The 20,691-nt window shown below is 34.8% G+C and overlaps 1 protein-coding gene across 1 annotated transcript in view; it reads left to right on the top strand.

Annotated features, from left to right (window-relative positions):
• The window catches only part of STT3B (STT3 oligosaccharyltransferase complex catalytic subunit B), a 100,016-nt gene that overhangs the window by 57,051 nt on the left and 22,274 nt on the right, over positions 1-20,691 (top strand). The window contains exons 4-5 of the mRNA XM_082847275.1: positions 13,410-13,475; positions 15,100-15,199. Of these exons, the coding sequence (XP_082703401.1) occupies positions 13,410-13,475; positions 15,100-15,199 (166 nt within the window). The remainder of the gene's footprint in view (positions 1-13,409; positions 13,476-15,099; positions 15,200-20,691) is intronic.

The raw sequence follows: 20,691 nt of genomic DNA, 5'->3' as shown, positions 1-20,691 counted from the left end.
AGTAGTGAGAGGAAACATCCTTGCCTTGTAGGTAATATTTATCAAGTTGAAGAAGTTCCACTCTATTTCTGTCAATAGTTTGCTGAGAGATTTTGTCATGAATGGATGTTGGATTTTGTCGAATGCTTTTTCTCTATCTATTGATACACAGTTAACCCTTGAACAACACGTGTTTGAACTCTGCAGGTCCACTTATACACAGGTTTGTTTTTCAGTAAATACATACTACAGTACTACATGATCCAAGGTTGGTTGAATCCATAGATGTGGAACCACAGATTATGTAGGGCCTACTGTCAAGTTATATGTGGATTTTTGATGCCAAGTGGGGGTGAGGGGGTCACTGCCCCAACCCCTGCCTTGTTCAAGGGTCAACTGTAGTTACATGATATATTTCCTTTGACTTTTTGATGTCATGAATTACATTAATTGATTTTCAAATGTTGAGCCACTATGTCATACCTGGAATAAATCTCACTTGGTCATGATATTGATATATAATTCTTATAATACGTTGTTAGACTTGATTTCTTAATGTCTTGTTGAGGATTTTTGCATCCATGTTAATGAGAGAGATCTTGGTCTATAGTTTTCTTTTCTTGTAATGTCTTTGATTTTGGCGTTAGGACAATGCTGGCCTTGTAGAATGAGTTAAGAAGTATTCCCTCTACTTCTGTTTGCTGAAAGAGGTTGTAGAGTATTGCTTTTTTTTTTTTTAATGTTTGGTAGAATTCACGAGTGAACCCACCTTGGCCTGGTGCTTTCTGTTTTGGAAGGTTATTAATTATTGATTGATTCCATTTCTTTAATAGAGTGCTATTCAGATTGTCTATTTCTTCTTGTTTGAGTTTTGGGAGATTTCTTTCACAGAATTGGTCCATTTCATTTAGGTTATCAAGTTTGTGCACATAGAGTTGTTTATTGTATTCCTTTATTATCCTTTTAATACATGTCCGTGGGATCTGTAGTGATTGTCCTTCTTTTATTTCCAATATTAGTATTTGTGTCTTCCTTTTTTCTTAGCCTGGCTTAGAGGTGTATTGATTTTTGTTCATCTTCCAAAGAACCAGTTTGTGGTTTCATTGATTTTTCTCTATAAATTTCCTGTTTTCAACTTCATTGATTTCTGCCCTGATTCTTACTTCTTTTCTTCTGCTTCCTTTGGATTTAAATTGCCCTTCTTTTTCTAGTTTTCTAAGGTGAAAACTTAGATAATTGTCTTAGATCTATCTTTTCTGTATATACATTCAGTGCTGTAAATTTCCCTATGAGCACTGCTTTCTCTACATCCCACAAATTTTGGTAAGTTGTATTTTCATTTTAATTTAGTTAACAATATTTTAAAATTTTTCTCGAGATTTTTTAATTTGACCCATATATTTGTTTAAAGGTATGTTGTTTAATCCCCATTTATTTTGAGATTTTCCAGTTAATTTTCTGTTACTGATTTTTAGTTTAATTCCATTGTGGGCTGAGAGCAACACCTTACATGATTTTTATTCTTTCAAATTTGTTAAGATGTGTTTCATGGCCCAGATGTGGTTTACCTTGGTGAATGTTCCATGTAGGCTTGAGAAGAATATGTATTCTGCTGTCCTTGGATGAAATCGAGTTTAGATGTCCATTATATCCAATATCCAGTTGATCGGTGGTGGTGTTGAGTTTCATGATTTTCTTAAATCATGAAAATCTTACTGATTTTCTACCTGCTGGATTCATCCATCTCGGGGGGCGGTTTAAGTCTCCATTTATGGTAGTGGATTCATCCATTTACCCTCGTGGCTCTATCAGTATTTCCTCATGTAGTTTGACACTTTGTTGTTAGGCACATGCACTTTAAGGATTATGTCGTCTTTGAGAATTAATCCTTTTGTCATTGTGTAATGCCCTTGTTTGATCACTTCTTTGCTTTGAGGTCGGCTCTATCTGAGATTAATATTGCTACTCTTGCATTCTTTTGATTAGTGTTAGCATGGTATATTTTTTGCCATCTATTTATTTTAAAACTATATGAATCTTTATATTTAAAGTGGGTTTCTTGTAGACAACATATAGTTGGGTCTTGGATTTTGATCCACCCTGACAATTGGTTTTTTTAAGTTGTGCATTTAGACCATTGATGTTCAGATGGCTGTTATTAGTTGGATTAATATTTACCATATATGTTACTGTCTTCTAGTTGGAACTCTTTAGTTCTTTGTTTTATTTTTGTTCTATACTCTTTTTTTTTCTACCTTTTGTCATTTTTTTTGTTTTTGTTTTTGCAGTACGCGGGCCTCTCCCTGCTGTGCCCTCTCCCGCTGCGGAGCACAGGCTCCGGACGCGCAGGCCCAGCCGCTCTGCGGCACGTGGGATCCCCCCAGACCGGGGCACGAACCCGCGTCCCCTGCCCCGGCAGGCGGACTCTCAACCACTGCGCCACCAGGGAAGCCCCCCTTTTGTCGTTTTAACTGAGCATTTTATATGTTCAATTTTCTCTCTTTTTCTGGCATATCAGTTATACTTTGTTTTATAACTTTTTAGCGGTTGCCATAGAGTTTGCAACATACATTTACAGCTAATCCAAGTTCACTTTCAAAGAATACTATACAGGCATATCTCATTTTATTGTACTTCACAGATACTGCTTTTTTAGAAATTGAAAGTTTGTGGCAACCCTGCATCAGACAAGTCTGTCAGTGCCATTTATCCAACAGTATTTTCTCACTTTGTGTCTCTGTCACATTTTGGTATTTCTCACAATATTTCAAACTTTTTCATTATTATATTTGTTATGGTAATCTGTGATCAGAGATCTTTGATGTTACTATTGCAAAAAGATTACAACTCACTAAAGGCCCAGATGATGGTTAGCATTTTTTAGCAATGAAGTACTCTTTAATTAAAGTATATGTGTTGGTTTTTTAAAGCATGATATACTCTTTTTGTTTAATTTATTTAATTTATTTATTTTTGGCTGCGTTGGGTCTTTGTTGCTGCACGCGGGCTTTCTCTAGTTGCAGCGTGTGGGGGCTACTCTTCATTGTGGTGCGCGGGCTTCTCATTGCGGTGGCTTCTCTTGTTGCGGAGCATGGGCTCTAGGTGTGTGGGCTCCAGTAGTTGTGGCTCATGGGCCCAGCCGCTCCACGTCATGTGGGATCTTCCCGGACCGGGGCACAAACCCGCGTCCCCTGCATCGGCAGGCGGACTCTCAACCACTGTGCCACCAGGGAAGCCCCATAATGTACTCTTAATAGACTACAATTTAGTGGAAACATAGCTTTTATATGCCCTGGGAAACAAATTCATGTGACTTGCTTTACTGCAATATTCACTTTATTGTGGTGGTCTGAAACCAAACCCACAATATCTCTGAGGTCTGTCTGTATCACTTTATAGGCAGTGAGTACCTTATAATAACAAAACAATCCTAATTCCTCCCTCTTGTCCCTTGTATCATAACTTGTCACTCATTTCACTTTTATATGAGCATACATAATAGAATACATTGTTGGTATTATTATTTTCAACAGACTTTTCTGTTTGATAAATTAAGAATAAGAAAAGTAAAAGTTTTAAATTTACCTTTACTTCATCTTTGATGCTCTTCCTTTCTTCATGTAGATCTAAGATCCTGATCTATGTTATTTTCCTTCTTGTTAAAGAACTTTTAGCATTTATTGTAAGGCAAATCTGTCAACAAATTCCCTCAATTTTTGTTTGTCTGAGAAAGTCTTTATTTCTCCTTTAACTTGGATAATTTCACAGGGCACAAAATTCTAGATTGGAGGTTTTCTTCTCTCAATACTTTAAATATTTCACTTTTTGTCTTGCTTGTATGGTTTCTGAGTAGAAGTCATGTAATCCTTATCCTTGTTCTTCTATAGGCAAGGTGTCTTTTGCTCTGGCTTCTTTCAGGATTTTTTTCTTTATCTTTGATTTTCTGTAGTTTGAAAAAGGTATGCCTAGTTGTGGTTGGTTATTTTGGCATTTGTTGCTTAGTGTTTGAGCTTTCTGGATCTGTAGTTTGATGGCTGACTTTATTGGGAGAAATTATCAGTCATTATCATTTCAGATATTCTGTTCCTTTTTCTCCTCTCCTTCTGGTATTTCTATTACATGTATATTATACCTTTGTTGTTGTTCCACAGACCTTGGATATTCTGTTTTATTTTTTTTCTAGTCTTCATTCTTTTCAGTTTTGGAGGTTTCTATTGATATAGCCTCTAATTCAGAGATGATTTCCTCAGCCATGGCCAGTCTATTCATAAACTCAGCATAGGCATCCTTCATTTCACCTGTAGCCTCTTTTTTTGGTTTTGTTTTTTGTTTTGTTTTGGTTTTGGTTCTTAGGATTTCCAGCTCTCTGCTTACATTTCCCATTTATTCTTGCATGCTATCTCCTTTATCCATTGGAACTCCTAGCATATTAATCGTAGTTTTAAATTCCTGGTCTGATACTTTCAGAATCCTTGCCATATCTGGTTCTGATGCTTCCTCTGTTTCTTTAAATTGTGGTTTTTTGCCTTTTGGTATGCCCTGCAATATTGTCTTCATAGCCAGACATGATACACTTGGTAAAAGGAATTGCTGTGAATAAGCCTTTAGTAATCAGGAGGTAAGGTATAGTCCTATGATTAGGTCTAAGTCTTTTAGTAAGTTGGACTGTGAACTTTACAAATGTTTCTTTTTTCTCTCTCCCCGCTTAGGTGGGAAAGGATGGCTAGAGCTGACTGGAGTTATGTATTTCCCTTCCCCAGGTCAGTTAGGCTCTGATAACACCCCAGCAGGTCAGGCTCTGGCTAATAGTTTCTTCTGAGGACAGGCCTTGTTAAGAACAGAATGCCTTTGCATTTTTCAAAATGGTTTCTGTTCCGCTCCCTGTGCCAGAAGCAACAAAGGGATTTTGTTTTTCCATATATTTATTGTGAGAACCCGATTAAGATCTTCAAGGCAAGTCCAGCATAATTGTGGGGACCACCATATGACTTAGTCCATCCTGGAGTTTTTAAGTCTCCACACTGAGACTTAGGTTTTCCTACCCACCTCCCTGCCCCCAGTTATTTGCAGTATTGATTCCTGCATGTGTGTCTCTCCATTGTTGCGAGCAGCAGTTTGTCCTGTGTCTTTCCCTCACTCACAGATCCAGGAAGAGTTGTTGATTTTTCAGTCTGTTTAGCTTTTTACTTGTTAGGACTGAGTGGTGACGTCCAAGCTTCTTACATGTAGAACCAGAAACCAGAAGTCTATTTATTGCTAAGCTATCTAAACTTAATGTTTTTCCTGCAAGGAAAAGTATGCTCCTTAGTACTAGCTTCAATTTAAACCTTGCATATATTTAATTGTTTTCTTCTTTATTATTTTAGCCTATGTTCATACTATTTCAGTGTTGGAAATTGCTCCAAATTTTTATTGATCCAAAATATATGAATACTCATATATTTTTAGGTAGCTAGGTGAATGGTAGCAAAATGGTAGCATTTTTCTCTTTTGTATTTTACATCTTTTTTTTTTTTTTTGCGGTATGCGGGCCTTTCACTGTTGCGGCCTCTCCCGTTGCGGAGCACAGGCTCCGGACGCGCAGGCTCAGCGGCCCAGCCGCTCCGCGATATGTGGGATCTTCCCGGACCGGGGCACGAACCCGCGTCCCCTGCGTCGGCAGGCGGACTCCCAACCACTGCGCCACCAGGGAAGCCCCTGTATTTTACATCTTTTAAAGCTCTTTAGCTTGTGGATATTTTTGCTTTGGCAAGGAATTTCAGAGGAGAATTGTTGCAGTCAATCAACATAGACAGTTGCTTGATCTTGAGTTTAAGAGAGAAGAAAGAAAAGCACCCATGCTGATGAAGATGATGACAAGCAGCCGGATGCTGCTGATGCTGTTGTATTCACCAAAAAATGTTTAAAAACAACTGAGAAAAACCCTTAAAATTTGGAATATCCTTTTGAGGTCTTCTAACTAGTACTTAGTATTTAAATTACATATTAAGTATATATCTTGACGATACATATGAATGGATGGAGCTTGACAGTATAATGCCAAATGGAAAAATAAGTTAAGGTAGAATACATACAGTAATTTTAAATAGTACAGACCATATTGTGTACTGTTTGTTTATACCTGTTTGTAATGAAAGTATAAAAATATGGCATTTATCCATATATATACCAGCTTTGATAGTGGTTACTCCTGAGTATGGGTGGGTGATATTGAGGAAGAAAGTATGAAGGGAGATTCACCTATGTCAGTAAAAAAAAAAATTTTTTTTTAAATAAAATCATCCAAAGCAAATATGTTTGAAACATTTTGTAATAAATTTTTTAATAATATATTCTGTATGTTGGAAATTTAGAAACATAGAAAACTAATGTAAAGAAGCCATCACCCAGGTGTTACTACATTTGCATTTTGTCATATTTTTTAAATTTTGTATGCTTTTATGAAATGCAAAACTGGTATTGTTTATATATAGTTTTTTTATTCTTTATATTCTTTTAACATAGCATGAGTCTGAATCATTGCAGGAGTGCCTTAACTGGCATGTTAATTACCTTTCAACATTTTTTAAAATTTCACTGTAAGAAATTGAGACAAAATTCATGTAACATAAATTCACTATTTCAACCATTTTAAAGCATACAGTTCAGTGGTTTTTAGTATCCACTGTGTACCTACAGAACATTTTATCACTTCCTAAAGAAACCTTGTACCTCCCAATTATGCCTTTCCTCCATTAATTTAATTTCTGTTTAAAGACTTACCTATTCTGGACATTTCATGTAAATAAAACCCGCATTAAAAAAAGTGACCTTTTATGTATGGCTTCATTCCCTTAGCATAATCATTCATATTTTTGACATGTATCAGTACTTCCTTTTTATGGCTGAATAATCCATTGTATGGATAATACCACATTTTTTATTTTTTATTTTATTTTTTTGCGGTACGCGGGCCTCTCACTGTTGTGGCCTCTCCCGTTGGTGGAGCACAGGCTCCGGACGCGCAGGCCCAGCGGCCATGGTGCATGAGCCCAGCCGCTCCGCGGCATGTGGGACCTTCCCAGACCGGGGCACGAACCCGTGTCCCCTGCATCGGCAGGCGGACTCCCAACCACTGCGCCACCAGGGAAACCCAATACCACATTTTTTAAATTCACCATTAGTTGATGACATTGACTATTATGAATAGTGCTGTTAATGACATTTGTGTACAAGTTTTTATGTGGACATATATTTTCATTTCTCTTCCATATATACCTAAGAGTGGAATTATTGGTTGACATGATAACTTTGTGATTAACTTTCTGGGGAACTGCCAGACTGTTTCCCACAGTGGCTTCCCAGTTTTACATTTCCACTGGCAATGTACGAGGGTTTTAATTTCTCCTAATCCTCGCCAATACTTGTTTTTTTTCCTAGTTTTTTTGTTTTACTTGCCTGTTGGTATGAAGTGGTATCTCATGGTTGTTGCTTTTGTTTTTTTGTGTGTTTTTTTAATTGTGATAAAATACATGTAACATAAAAATTACCATCTTAACTATTTGTGAGTGTAGAGTCCAGTGTTGTTAAATAGATCATAATGTTGTGCAATCACCACCACCATCCATCGCCATAGTTTTTCATCTTGTAAAACTTGAAACTATATCTATTAAACAATAACCCCCCATTTTAACTTTCCCCAGCCCCTGACAACCACCATTCTACTTTCTGTCTCTATGATTTTGACAGCTCTAAGTATTTCATGTAAGTGGGATCATACAGTTTTTGTCTTTTTGTGACTGGATGATTTCACTTAATGTCCTCAAGGTTCATCCATGCTGTGGCATATGTCAGAATTTCCTTCCTTTATTAAGGCTGAAATAATGTTCCATTGTATTTATATACCACCTTTTGTTTACCCATTCGTTGATGGACACTTTGGTTGCTTCCATGCTTTAGCTATTATGAGTATGTTGCTATGAACATAGGTATACAGATATCTCTTAAAGACCTTGCTTTCAATTCTTTGGGGTATATATCCAGAAGTGAAATTGCCAGATCATGTGGTAATTCTATTTTCAATTTTTTGAGGAACCACCATATTGTTTTCTGTAGCAGCTGTACTATTTTACATTCTTATTAGCAGTACACAAGGGTTCTAATTTCTTCACATCCACATCAACACTTGTTTGTTTGTTTGTTTGTTTTGGATAGTAAGCCGTCTTAACAGGTTTGAGGTGATAGCTCATTGTAGTTTTGATTTGCATTTCTCTAGTGATCAGTGAGGTTGAGCATCTTTTCATGTGGTTAATGGCCATTTGTATATCTTTGGAGAAATGTTTACTCAAGTCCCTTGCCTAGTTTTGAATTGGATTTTTTGGTTTTCGGTTGATGAGTTTTAGGAGTTCTCAGTATACTCTCAATAGTAATCCTTTATAAGTTACATGATTTTCAAATGTTTTCTCTGGTAATATTGTCTTTGAGTCACAAAATTTTTAATTTTTCATGGAGTCCAGTTTGTCTATTTTTTCTTATATTGCTGTGCCTTTGGTGTCATATCCAAGAGATCATTGCCAAATCTAATGGCATGAAGCTTTTGCCCTGTGTTTTCTTCTAAGAGTTTTATAGTTTTAGGTCTAACATTTAGGTGTATTTGAGTTAGTTTTTGTATATGCTGTTAGGTAAGGGTCCAAATTCATTATTTTGCACATTGATATCTAGTTTCCCCAGCACTGTTTGCTGAAGGGACTGTCCTTTCCCCATTTAGAGGACTTGGCACCCTTATTGAAAATCATTTGACCATATATGCAAAGGTTTATTTCTGGGTTCTTTATTTTGTTCCATTGGTCTGTGTGTATTATATGTATGTCTTTATGCCAGCACCACACTGTTCGATTACTTTAGCTTTGTAGTAAGTTTTAAAATCAAGAAGTGTTTGTCCTCTGTCTTTGTTGTTCTTTTCGGGATTCTTTTGGCTATTAGGGGTCCCTTGAGATTCCATATGAATTTTAGGGTGGGTTTTTTACTTCTGCAAAGAAAAAAAAAATCATTGGATTTTGATATGGATTGCATTGACTCTGTAGATCAATTTGGGTAGTATTGTCATCCTCCCATCCATGAATGACCATGAGACGTTTCCATTTGTTTATGTTTTCTTTAAACAATGTTTTATAGTTTTCATCATACAAGTCTTTTACTTCATTAGTTGACTTGTATTTTATTCTTTTTGATGCTATTGGAAATTTTTTTGTAATTTCCTTTTTGCATTGTTCATTGTTAGAGTATAGAAATGCAACTGATTTTTGTGTGTTGACTTTCTATCTTGCTATTTTGCTGAGTTCATTTATTAGCTCTAACAGTTTTTTGTGTATGTGGAATCTAGTGCTTTCTCCCTATGAGATCATATCTGCGAACAGGGGTGATGTTACGTCTTCCTTTCCAATTTGGATGCCTTATATTTGTTTTTCTTGCTTAATTGCTCCGGCTAGAACTTCAAGTACTATGTTGAATAGAGGTGGTGAAAGTAGGCATCCTTGTCTTGTTCCTGATCATAGAGGAAAAACTTCAGTCTTTCACCACTGAATATGTTTGCTATGGGTTTTTCATATATGGCTTTTGTTATATATTAACATGTAATACATGTTATTAAGTATGTAATATATTTTATACTATATACTAGTGCATAGTATTTTGTATATTAATGTTATTTATACATTTTTTATACATGATATCTCTCAGTTGGATGAAGGTATTCCTCTAATTGGACTCCTCAGGGAAGGCCCATGAGTATCATATTCCTGAAGTCCTCGCATGTTTAAATCTGTTTTTTATAGTGTCATTTATGAGGGTTTGGCTAGATAGAAAGATCTGGGTCATTTGTTCTTTACTTGAATTTCTTGGAATTGTTGTACTATCATCATTTTGCTTGTTATTGTCAAGAACCTAATTTTATGTGTTTCATAACAAACATGATCTTTTTATCCTGAAGTAATAATTAGTTTTTTCTCTATAGCATTGAAGTCTAATGAATTTCCTAGGATATGTCCCAAAGTTGACACTTCTGGTAATGGTGACCCCTTTCAACATGTATATTGATCATTTTTATTTCTGGAAAGTTGTCTTTGATTATAGTTTCAAATATTAGTTTGTTTCACTGTTTTGTTTTTCTTGGATCTTCTTCCTGTTTGTTTGAATTCCAGTTCTATCACTCAGGGTTGTTTAAACCTCCCGAATATCTATTTCATCAACTATAAAATGGAAGTAATAATAGTACCTACCTCATATGGTTTAAATAAGTTAATGCATGTAAAGGTATAGAACATTGTAGGAACACAGAAAGTGATGAGTACATGTTTGTTATTACTTCTATTGTTACTGTCACCAAAAACAGAGCTAATGCAGATAGAATAGTACTTAGAACAATACTTACTACCATATTGCCTCCTATAGTTGTGGGTTTTGGTTTTTTTTTTTAAGTTTCCTCCTGTGCCTTTGTAATCAGTCCTCTCCTTAACCCGTATTACTTGCAACCACAGATCTGATTTCTGTCTGTATGACTCTGGGAGTTTCTTTTCCAGAATGCCATGTTATAGAAGCAGATAGTATGGGGTAGCCTTTTGTGTCTGACTTACTTCATGTAGCATAATACTTCTGAGAGTCATCTATGTTGTTGCATGTTTTAGTAGTTTGTAACATTTTATTGCTGAGTAGTATTCTGTTGTATGGATGTGCTGTAATTTATTTTGTTTTCCAGCTTTTGGTAATTATGAATAAAGAGGCTATAAATATTTGCATACAGTTCTTCATATGGACATAAACTAGCATTTCTCTTGAATAAATGCCTAGGTGTGGGATTGCTGGTTTGTAAAATAACTACATGTTTAATTTTATTAAAAGCTGCCAAATGGTTTTTGCAAGTGACTATCATTTTGCATTCCCTTCATCAGAGTATGAAGAGTTGCATTTATTTTGTTTGCATCACCAGCACATAGTTTGTTCATATTTAACAGTTTTGTGGTGGGATCTCATGGTTTTAACTTACTTTTCCCCAATGACTAATATTATCTTTTCATGTACTTATTTCCCATTCCTTTTCTTCTTTGGTGAAATGTCTGTTCATATCTTTTGCCTATGTTTTGGTTGGGCTGTTCGGCTTTTTATTACTGAGTTGTAAGAGTTCTTTATATATTCTGGAAATAAGTCCTTTATCAGATAGATGTGTGTTTTGCAAACATTTTCTCCCAGTATGTGGCTTGTCTTTATTTTTTTAACATCTTTCTAAGTAGAAATTTTTAGTTTTGATCAAGTCTACTTTACCATTTTCTCTTTTATGGATCTTGCTTTTGGTGTGTCATCTAAGAAATCTTAGCCTACCCCAAAGTTACAAACATTTTCTCATGTTTTTACTTCTAGAAACTCAATAGTTTTAGGTTTTACATTAAGATCTGTTATCTGTTTCAAGTTGATTATGGTCTGTGGTGCAGGAAAAGGGCTGAGGTTCTCTTTGGGGAGGATATTGATATCCTGTCATTCGAACATCATTGTTGAAAAGACTCTCCTTTCTCCACTGAATTACTCACCTTGATAGCCTTGTCAGAATAGGTTGACTGTATACACGTCAGTCTATTTTGGGATTCTTCTGTTTTATTGAGATCTCTATATATCTATCACCATGTTGTCTTGAAATCAGGTAGCGTGAGTGATTTAACTTTGTTCCTCTTTTCATAATTATTTTGGCTGTTCCTAGTCCTTTGCTTCATATAAATTTTAAATTGGCTTATCAACATCTACCCCAATGAGTTGGGATTTCTACTTTTATTGGGAGTACATTAAATCTATACATAGTTTGGGGAGAATTCTTATCTTAACAATATGAAGTCTTCTGATGCATGAACATGGTTATCTCTTTTCATTATTTTATTTCTCAGTTTTGGCTTTAATTTTTCTAGATTATAAATTAGTCATTTGAGACCATCTCTTCTAATATAAGCACTTAAAGGTAGAAATTTCCCTCTAAGCACTGTTTTAGCTGCACTGCACAGACTTTTTTTGAGAAATAATATTTGCATACCATAAAATTTACCCTTTTAAAGTATACAGTTCAGTGGCTTTTAGTTTATGAATAAAGTTATAACACAAATTCCAGGGTTGTAATTTTCTCACTTTAAAATTTTTCAATATTTTAATATACTCCCTCCCCTATTCACATCTTAGAATAGGACCCACCTTGTTATTTGACCCTGTTCAAAGGTAAACCTTTTCAAAGTTGGCATGGTTTGGGGGAGGAGATTGGAGTGTATTTTGTCCCACATGTGCACTGTAACATTGAATTCAAAGCAGTGTTTCATAGTCTGTTAGAAGTCTTTTACAGCTCTAAGTGCTGTAAAACTAAGAGTGTTTTCTTTTCTTTCTCTCTCCCTCCCTTCCTTTTTTGTTTGTTTGTTTTACAATTTCCCCAAAGATTGGATGTCACTTGTAGTTTGTTTTAATGTACTAACAGAAATAGAAGCCCATTTTGAAAGTAAAGAATTCCTTGAAATAAGCTCTATAGAAAGCATACTGTTAAATTTGAACATGGAGATAACTCTTTTAATACAGAATTACCTAAATGTTTAATACAGAATTACCTATAATAGGACTTACATCTATCATTTCTTACTCAGTTCATCTTAAAGATGACCCTTTGCTCTTGGCATAAGTATTTAGAGCTTGTGTTTCTAGAATTTTAAATTCTGTTTTCTGAAGGTGCTAATATATTTTGATTTTTCAAATGAGCATGTAAACTCTTTGATTAGTTTTTTTAAGACAATAGAGATTTGTCAACTTTTTGGACCTTCATTTATTGCACGTTGTCTTTCCAGTTCAGAGTAATTGAGAATTTTACTGACATATCATTAGGCCTTCTAGAAATTTTAAAAATATAAATTTATTGAAGATATGATTGTGGTATCTGAAAATTTCTAGGTAATGATAAGTTTTCAAAAATGGATGCTCATAATTGAGATATAGATGATCACATTCAGATGAAGAAAAACTACAGATTAAGGTGTTATGTCTAAGCAGACCTACCATGTAAAAATGTAGACTTACTGAACAAATTTATTCTTTAGTTAAAAATTAGTTAAAAATCTTAATTTGTTGATATTAATCATCTTACGATAGAAACTATTACAAATGGAAAAATAGAAGTTGTTCCTTTTAAGATGATTCTTTTTACTAAAAACTATATAATAAAAAAAAAAACCAAAGCTATTCCTAAAATGTCTGACTACTGTCCAGTGTTATAAATGTAATATATATTAAGTGGATCCAAGTATCTGTATAACCTCATTACTCTTTCTTAAAAATAATCTTTGCTTTTTGTAATACAAGTTTACTAAACATTTAACCTTTTTTCATTCAGCAGGAATATTTATAAACTTTATTATATCAGTTGCTTGTTTGTTTTTTAGGTAAAATCTGTAAAAACTGGGTCAGTTTTTTGGACGATGTGCTGCTGCTTGTCATATTTCTATATGGTAAGATTTCATGTTTGAAACTACATGAGGGCAAACAAGTCTTTGGCAGCTGGATCAGTGACTCTTCATCATTCCCTTCTCAGCCAGGGCTACTTCCCCACTTCGTTTCTCCTGCAGTCTTTAAGATCTTTTGTTTAATGTATTCTCTTTCCTTACTACCACTCTCTTCCCTACTCCCACCTTCAGGGCCTGATATGGACTTTTACTTTAGTGGGGAGGGTTAATACTCAACCCCTCAAACGTAATACTTGCAGCAAGTGAAACAAAAACTTTTCTTTCGAATGTACAACTTTTCCTAAATAATGATCACATTCTCTAGGTTAACCTGTAAACTACTTAACATAATTTTTTTCAACAGATTACTTAAAATTGGGGTTCAGTATTACCTCTTTAATCTCCTGCCTTTCTTTCCCACACCACAGCCTATATAGTAGCCTTATGCTGAAAATTAATGATAATCTTAAGTAACTTTTTTTGTTTCTTAAACAAATGTCATGGAATTTGTACTTCCATATTATCCATGCCCCTTTTAAAGTGGTTAAAGGTTAGGGCACATTCTGTGCAGTTGTACTCAATAATAGCAAACCCATTCTCTTTCAAGTTTAGACTGAAATTTTGGAAATAACCAGAAGTCCTTCAGTTAGAACTGGAACTCAACCGAAGTAATGTTGTCTTTGGTGAAAAATAGCATATGACTGAAGCAGTAAACCGGTGTTCTTATATGAACTGTAAACTGAAGACCGTTTCTTATAAATTGTTCTTCTACGTTTTAGACAAGGGCAGCATTGTTAGAACATGTATGTTAACATATAGTCTCCTAAGGTGACTGTTGGTGCAAATGGTTCTTTTAAGCTTTTAATTATTAGAGAACATGCAAGAACTTTGATCTTGACAGACCTTATTGCCTATTACTGAATGTACTTAATAAATTCTGTTGGTTTGGAATAAACATTATCTTTAGAACCTTTATTGATTTAGACCAGAATATAACATACTCAATTGTCTGGTAAATAGAATTATTCTAATTTTGTGCTACAGGCTAAACATTAAACTGGGATCTTGATTTGTATCCATTGGTAGGAAGAAATTTATACCCAGGGTAGCACCTTTTGTCTTGAGGATCACAAAGCACATCCAGATCATCTGAGTATTCCTTTTAGTTGTTGACTAATGCTAACATCCATTGTTCTTATTCTTAGTGAAGTTTCTTGCAATGTATTTATCATCAAAAATGGAGGGAGTAAAAGGGTTTTTTTTCTTTAAAAAATTGATGATCTATATTCTAAAAGTCTATCTCCATGACAGTCTTTTTATTGCCAATTCACAAATTATATTGTTCTCAGTGTTCTTATAAGTTTAATTTAATTTGACCATTTCTCCAGTGAATATATAAAAGTGTATTGGATTTATGGTATTGTGTTGTTTTACTTAACAATAAAAATAAAGAAAAATAGGTTATTTGTAGGTTACAAATCCATTTTTAAGCATCTCAAAATTGCTAAAAATCCTAGTGTTTATATTTGCTTATTATATGTTTAGATTGTCATGACATGTCATCACAAAACTTATCTATTTTAAAAAGCAAATATATAAATTATTTAACTTAGCATTTCTTTACTCATAGGTCTCTGCTTGGGGTGGTTATGTGTTTATTATCAACCTTATTCCACTGCATGTTTTTGTGTTGTTACTAATGCAGAGATACAGCAAAAGAGTCTACATAGGTAAGTGATTTGACTTCTGATAGCTGTCAACTTCTAAGAGGTGTTTCATATACGTTCTTTTCATTGAACAGACATTTCTGTTAGGTTAGTATTATTCATGAGGAGGTAAAAATAATTTTAGAGTTATTTTGCTTTTTGTATTAATAAGGAGGGTCAGGCATTTTTACTAAGTATGTTGTTACCAACTTTCCCTTAATGAGTTTTTGTTGAAATTAGTCTAGATTTAATATTTGTCAACCTTTTTTGTTAATTCGGGGGAATGGGCATTTCTATCATTCACATATACATATTATTCAAATTCAGCTTACTGTAAGAGATAAGGATCCTTAACAGTTTAATAAACTTTTGAAAGCTCTTTCTGTATAATATACAACAGACTGTCTTAGTCCAGTCGAGCTGCTATAACAAAATACCAGAGACTGAGTAGTTTATAAACAATAGAAATTTATTTCTCAGCTTTGGATGCTAAAAAATCCAAAATCAGGGAACCAGAATGTTCACATTCTTGTAAGTGCTGTTTTCCTGTTCCACAGCTGGTACCTTCTTTGTCCCCACCTGGTAGAAGGAATGAGCAAGCTCTCTGGGGCCTCTTTGAAAAGGGCACTGCTCCCTTGGAGCCCTCATTACCTAATCACCTCCCAAAGGCTACCTCCTAATACCATTTCCTTGGGCATTAGGTTTTCAACATTGAATTCTGGGGAGAAACAAACATTCGGACCATAGTAGAGACTGAGTATTTTCTCTGCACGATTTTAATTTGCTCTACAGGTTTTAAAACATATCTTTTGAATAAGATGCTTAATAATAGATGATGTTTCAAATCTTAGAGCTCATTTTCTATGAGAGAGACAGAACTTTTATGGGTTGAACTAATCACAGAGAAGTTATGATCTGAAACCAGTGTCTTAGTAAAATAATATAATTCCATTATTATAATGTTGGAAAACAGTAACAAAAAGATATAAATCTTATTTACTTGATTAAAAAACATAGTAGTTTGGCAATTTCTCAAAAATTTAATCATAGAGTTACCATATGACCCACAATTCCACTCCTAGGTATATACCTAAGAGAATTGAAAATATATATTTACTTTGTAACTGCTTAGGATGTGTCTATATGAACTGTGTACTATATGCTTCCGTTATAGTCCTTACAATATTTTATTGTCTTATTTTCTGTAACAATTTTCCATGGATTCTTTGGGCTTAAGGTATATTAAAAGGGAGACTGTGACTCTGGGACTTCCCTGGTGACCCAGTGGTTAAGAATTTGCCTGCCGATGCAGGGGACACGGGTTCAATCCCATGTGCCATGGAGCAACTAAGCCAGTGGGCCACAGCTAAAAGAAAAGAAAAAATATATATTTACACGAAAACTTGTACTGTAACATTTATAGCAGCATTGATTATTCATGATAGCCAAAAAGTGAAGACAAACCAATGTCCATCAACTGATGAATGGATAAAGTGTGGTATATCCATGCAATGGGATATTATTTGGCAATGAAAAGGAATAAAGTACTGATAACATGCTACATCATGAGCCTTGAAAACATTGTGCTAAGTAAAATAAGCCAGACACAAAAGGCCATATGCTGTAGGATTCTTTTCATATGAAGTGTCCAGTGCTGGCAAATCCATAAAGACAGCAAGCAGATTAGAGACAGGAAGTTGATTTAGTGGTTGCCAGGGGTCTGGGTAGTAGAGGAGTGACTGCTAATGGGTATGGGGTTTCTTTTGGGGGTGAGGAAATGTTCTGGAATTAGACAGTGGTGATAGTTACACAGCTTTGTGAATATAATAAAAACCACTCGATGGTACATTTTAAAAGGATAAGGTTTTTTTTGTTAGTACAAATTATATCAATTTTTAAAAGAGTATATTAATTATATTTATAGCCATTTCAGCATACTTCATAATAATCACCACTGAAATAGTACATCTGTATGTATCAAGTTATTCTTATATAAGCACAAACTGTCCTAAATTCTTCACATGTATTTAACTCACTTAGCCTTCATAACCACACTGTGAGGATAGGTACTATTACTATCCTCATTTTACAGATGAGGAAACAAGAGAAGACATAATTTGCTCAGAATCATGTAGGTAGTAATGGAGCTGAAGCCTGAACTTAGATATTTTGGCTCCATAGCCCGTAATGCAAAAAAATCACTGTAACTGTGTGCCTGCCATGTAAATAAATACCTTACTGGGGAAATATATCAACCTATGATAAATCTCTTTACCCTGAAAACACTGTAAACAATCATTGGAATCCAGAAAAGAAGATGACAGATTAAACAATAACTCTTGGCTTTTTGTTTTGGAACTATACAAGGAAAAACATTTTAAGTTAAATGCTTATGGGGAAGAACTAAGAGTTTCTTTGTTTAATTTCAAAAATTGGGGTCCTGAGAATGTAATGATCAGGAGAACAGAGTTAGGGAGAAGATTGAGGGATAGACTTTTGTGAAATGCCCCTGAATCAGGAAGAGGAAGAACTAAAGGAAGAGTTAGAAGTAGCCAGATAAATACATTGTTAAGGAGGTCAAATGGGAGTATTTTCTACATAAAAGTTTAAAGCATGAACAGTGACCAAGTCCTCTTAAGTGTTAGCACTAAGATCAAGTAGGATGAGAGTTGAGAAAAGACCTTGTATTTGATGAATAGGATTTCTCTGGTCACTTTAGAAAAGCATACAGTTAACATTGCTTTGGTTGGCTCTTGAGAATATAAGAATATTAGAAGAACTTTTCAGAGGGAAGAAAAATAAAATGGGTTAGGGATGTTATGGATGTGTATGAAGTTAGATTAGCAAACTCTTAGATAATTTCATGGTGTTCAAATTCTCCACCCCGCCCTCCTTGTTTCTATTTAGCTCTGGAAGTTACCAAGGAACATCACCTTATACTTTCAAATTATATTTATTTGTTTTTTTTCTGCTGTACTATCCTTGATTTCATTTTAGGTATCAGTATTAAGTATATTTGCTATTTTTAAAAGTTGTGTGTCTCTCCACTCAGGTGTTTTGAACAAGTCACTTCTTGCTGCTTTTACAAATAGAGCTTATAAAATAATAGTTTACAAGACTCATTCTCTACATAGTTTGCAATGAACAGCATCCTGGAAAAAGAAAAATTATTTTTCTCATTATGTATATCTGTTAAGTTAGTCACTGGATTTCTCTCTGCTGGTTGAGAAGAATCCGTGGAGGGTTTTTTTTATTTTTAGTTTTTGGGGGGCGTTGGGGGGGAATCTTGTGAGCTTTAATTTCATACAAGTTTCTTAGCATTTTTCACCCTGCTTATTTACCAGCATTCACAGTAGTCAAGTAGTCAAGCCGTAATAAAGTATCTTTATTAGTCAAAAGCTTCAACAGTCTTACAAGCCTTTAATCATATTTGTTAATAATAAAGCAAAATTGGTTGAATTTTAAAGTATTTCCTCACTATGTTTCTTTTGGTTGGTACTGTTTTGGTTGAGAGAGACAGGGGGTGGCAAAGGAATATTTTGCTAGCCCTTTCATTATCACCCAGGAGATAAAGCAACTCAGAAATGGTAAGGTGATTTAATGGTGGATCAAAGTTAACAGGAATATAATATTCACAAAACCTTTTCTAACTTTATTTAAGTAAAAGGAAGTATAGCAGTACTTTAAAAGCATGAAGGGTACTGTCAACGTAAGTTGTTTAAGAAGGTACTTAAAGGTTAGTTTGGGGAACAGCAGGAGCTTCTTGAAAACTTGACATTCTTTTGGAACTCGAATCAGGTCTTTCAGTGCCTTTTATTTAATAGAACAATTCATTTGTACACCTTAAGTCAAGGACAGTGGTTTGTTTCTTCTCTATATCAGTCTGGTCCCACCCCATACCCTTGGATTAAAAAAAAAAAAAAGTACTTTTAAAAAAATTTTTTTTAATTTTTGGTTGCGTTGGGTCTTTGTTGCTGTGCACAGGCTTTCTGTAGTTGCGTCGAGCGGGCTACTCTTGCGGTGTGTGGGTTTCTTATTGCAGTGGCTTCTCTTGTTGTGGAGCACGGGCTCTAGGTGTGCTGTCTTCAGTAGTTGTGGCACACAGGCTCAGTAGTTCTGGCTGGCAGGTTCTAGAGCACAGGCTCAGTAGTTGTGGCACATGGGCTTAGTTGTTCCGCAGCATGTGGGATCTTTCTGGACCAGGGTTCGAACCCATGACCCCTGCATTGGCAGGCGGATTCTTAACCTCTATGCCACCAGGGAAGTCCCCAAAAACATAAAGTACTTTAAGAGTGAAAAGATGTTTAGGTTCTGTTTCAGAAGATTACTATTTGTCCCAAACCCAAGAGATTTTCTTTGGTTAAAAATAACCAAACAGAATAACAGACCTTGTATATATCTTCCTAATGGTAATTTGGGGGGAATTCTGACACTTTGGAAGTATGGTCTGCTGTAGCGAAGGCCAGTAACGGTACTTCCACAGGATGGCAGTGTGATAAACATTGTCGTGATGTAATAAATGATTTACTACATTATTGGTCTTGTGCGTTTTCTTAGAGCTTACTACTTTGATGGAAAGCTTTATTCATCTGCTTTAAAGGGTAAGAAAAGTAGGTTAAGATGGATGGATAGAAGGTTGTGATAGATGTAGATAGTAGTTTGGTCAAATTTCATAAAGAATCTGGAGGAAGAATTGGTGGAGAATGATTGCCATGTGTTTGTATTGTTGAGGTCTTTTGAGAACATTAGAGAATGGTACGGGTGTTGTCAACTGCCTCTTCAATGCCCATGTCAAGAAGAGGAGCTCTCTCCCTCTAAATTTTTATAGAGCCAGGGGTTTTTCCACTAATGTCACATGTACTTGCTTCATTGTATTGTGGTTATTTGTGTACATCTCTGATTTTCCTAATTACATATCTAACTCTTAGATGATAGGTTTGATCTTAATAAGATTTTGTATTTTTAGAAAGTCTTGACCATGATAGACATAAACTTAATATTTGAATGAATTAATTAAAGAGATAATTTTTAAACACACTGTTTGATGCTGTGGTATAAAGACTGGAGAAAAACTTGTTTTCATTTTGCAGTGGAGATTGTGTTTATTTTTAAGAATTGAAAGTTACTTCACTATTTCTTAATACTCAAGCATATCTAATTCTTTTTTTCTTTGTTTTAAAACATGGGTTTGTAAATGGGATTTAAACTGAGGTATGGAGATGTATATCTAATTTTACAGGTTCAAGAAGAAGGGCAGTATTAAAAAAAGCAAGATGAGCTTGTGACATTTTATTTTACTTGGCAGGCAATCCTGAATTTAATAGTGTTAGAAAAATAAAATTCAACTGAGTAAATTTTAAGTATTTAATTGGCTTTATGAATGATTCATAAGTTGAGTGGCATCACATCTAGCCAAGTAGAAAGGAGCTCCAAAGAGCCTCAGAAAGGGAAAGATTTTTATAGGCAAGACAAGGAAATTCACAAACAGAAATGCCTTTCAAGGCTTAGGTAACCTA

Source organism: Leucopleurus acutus, assembly GCF_964270905.1.
Source record: "Leucopleurus acutus genome assembly, chromosome: 10".
In the NCBI taxonomy this organism is placed as follows: Eukaryota; Metazoa; Chordata; class Mammalia; order Artiodactyla; family Delphinidae; genus Leucopleurus; species Leucopleurus acutus.
The sequence above is the reverse complement of the archived record's forward strand: the minus strand, read 5'-3'. Positions and strand labels throughout refer to the sequence as shown.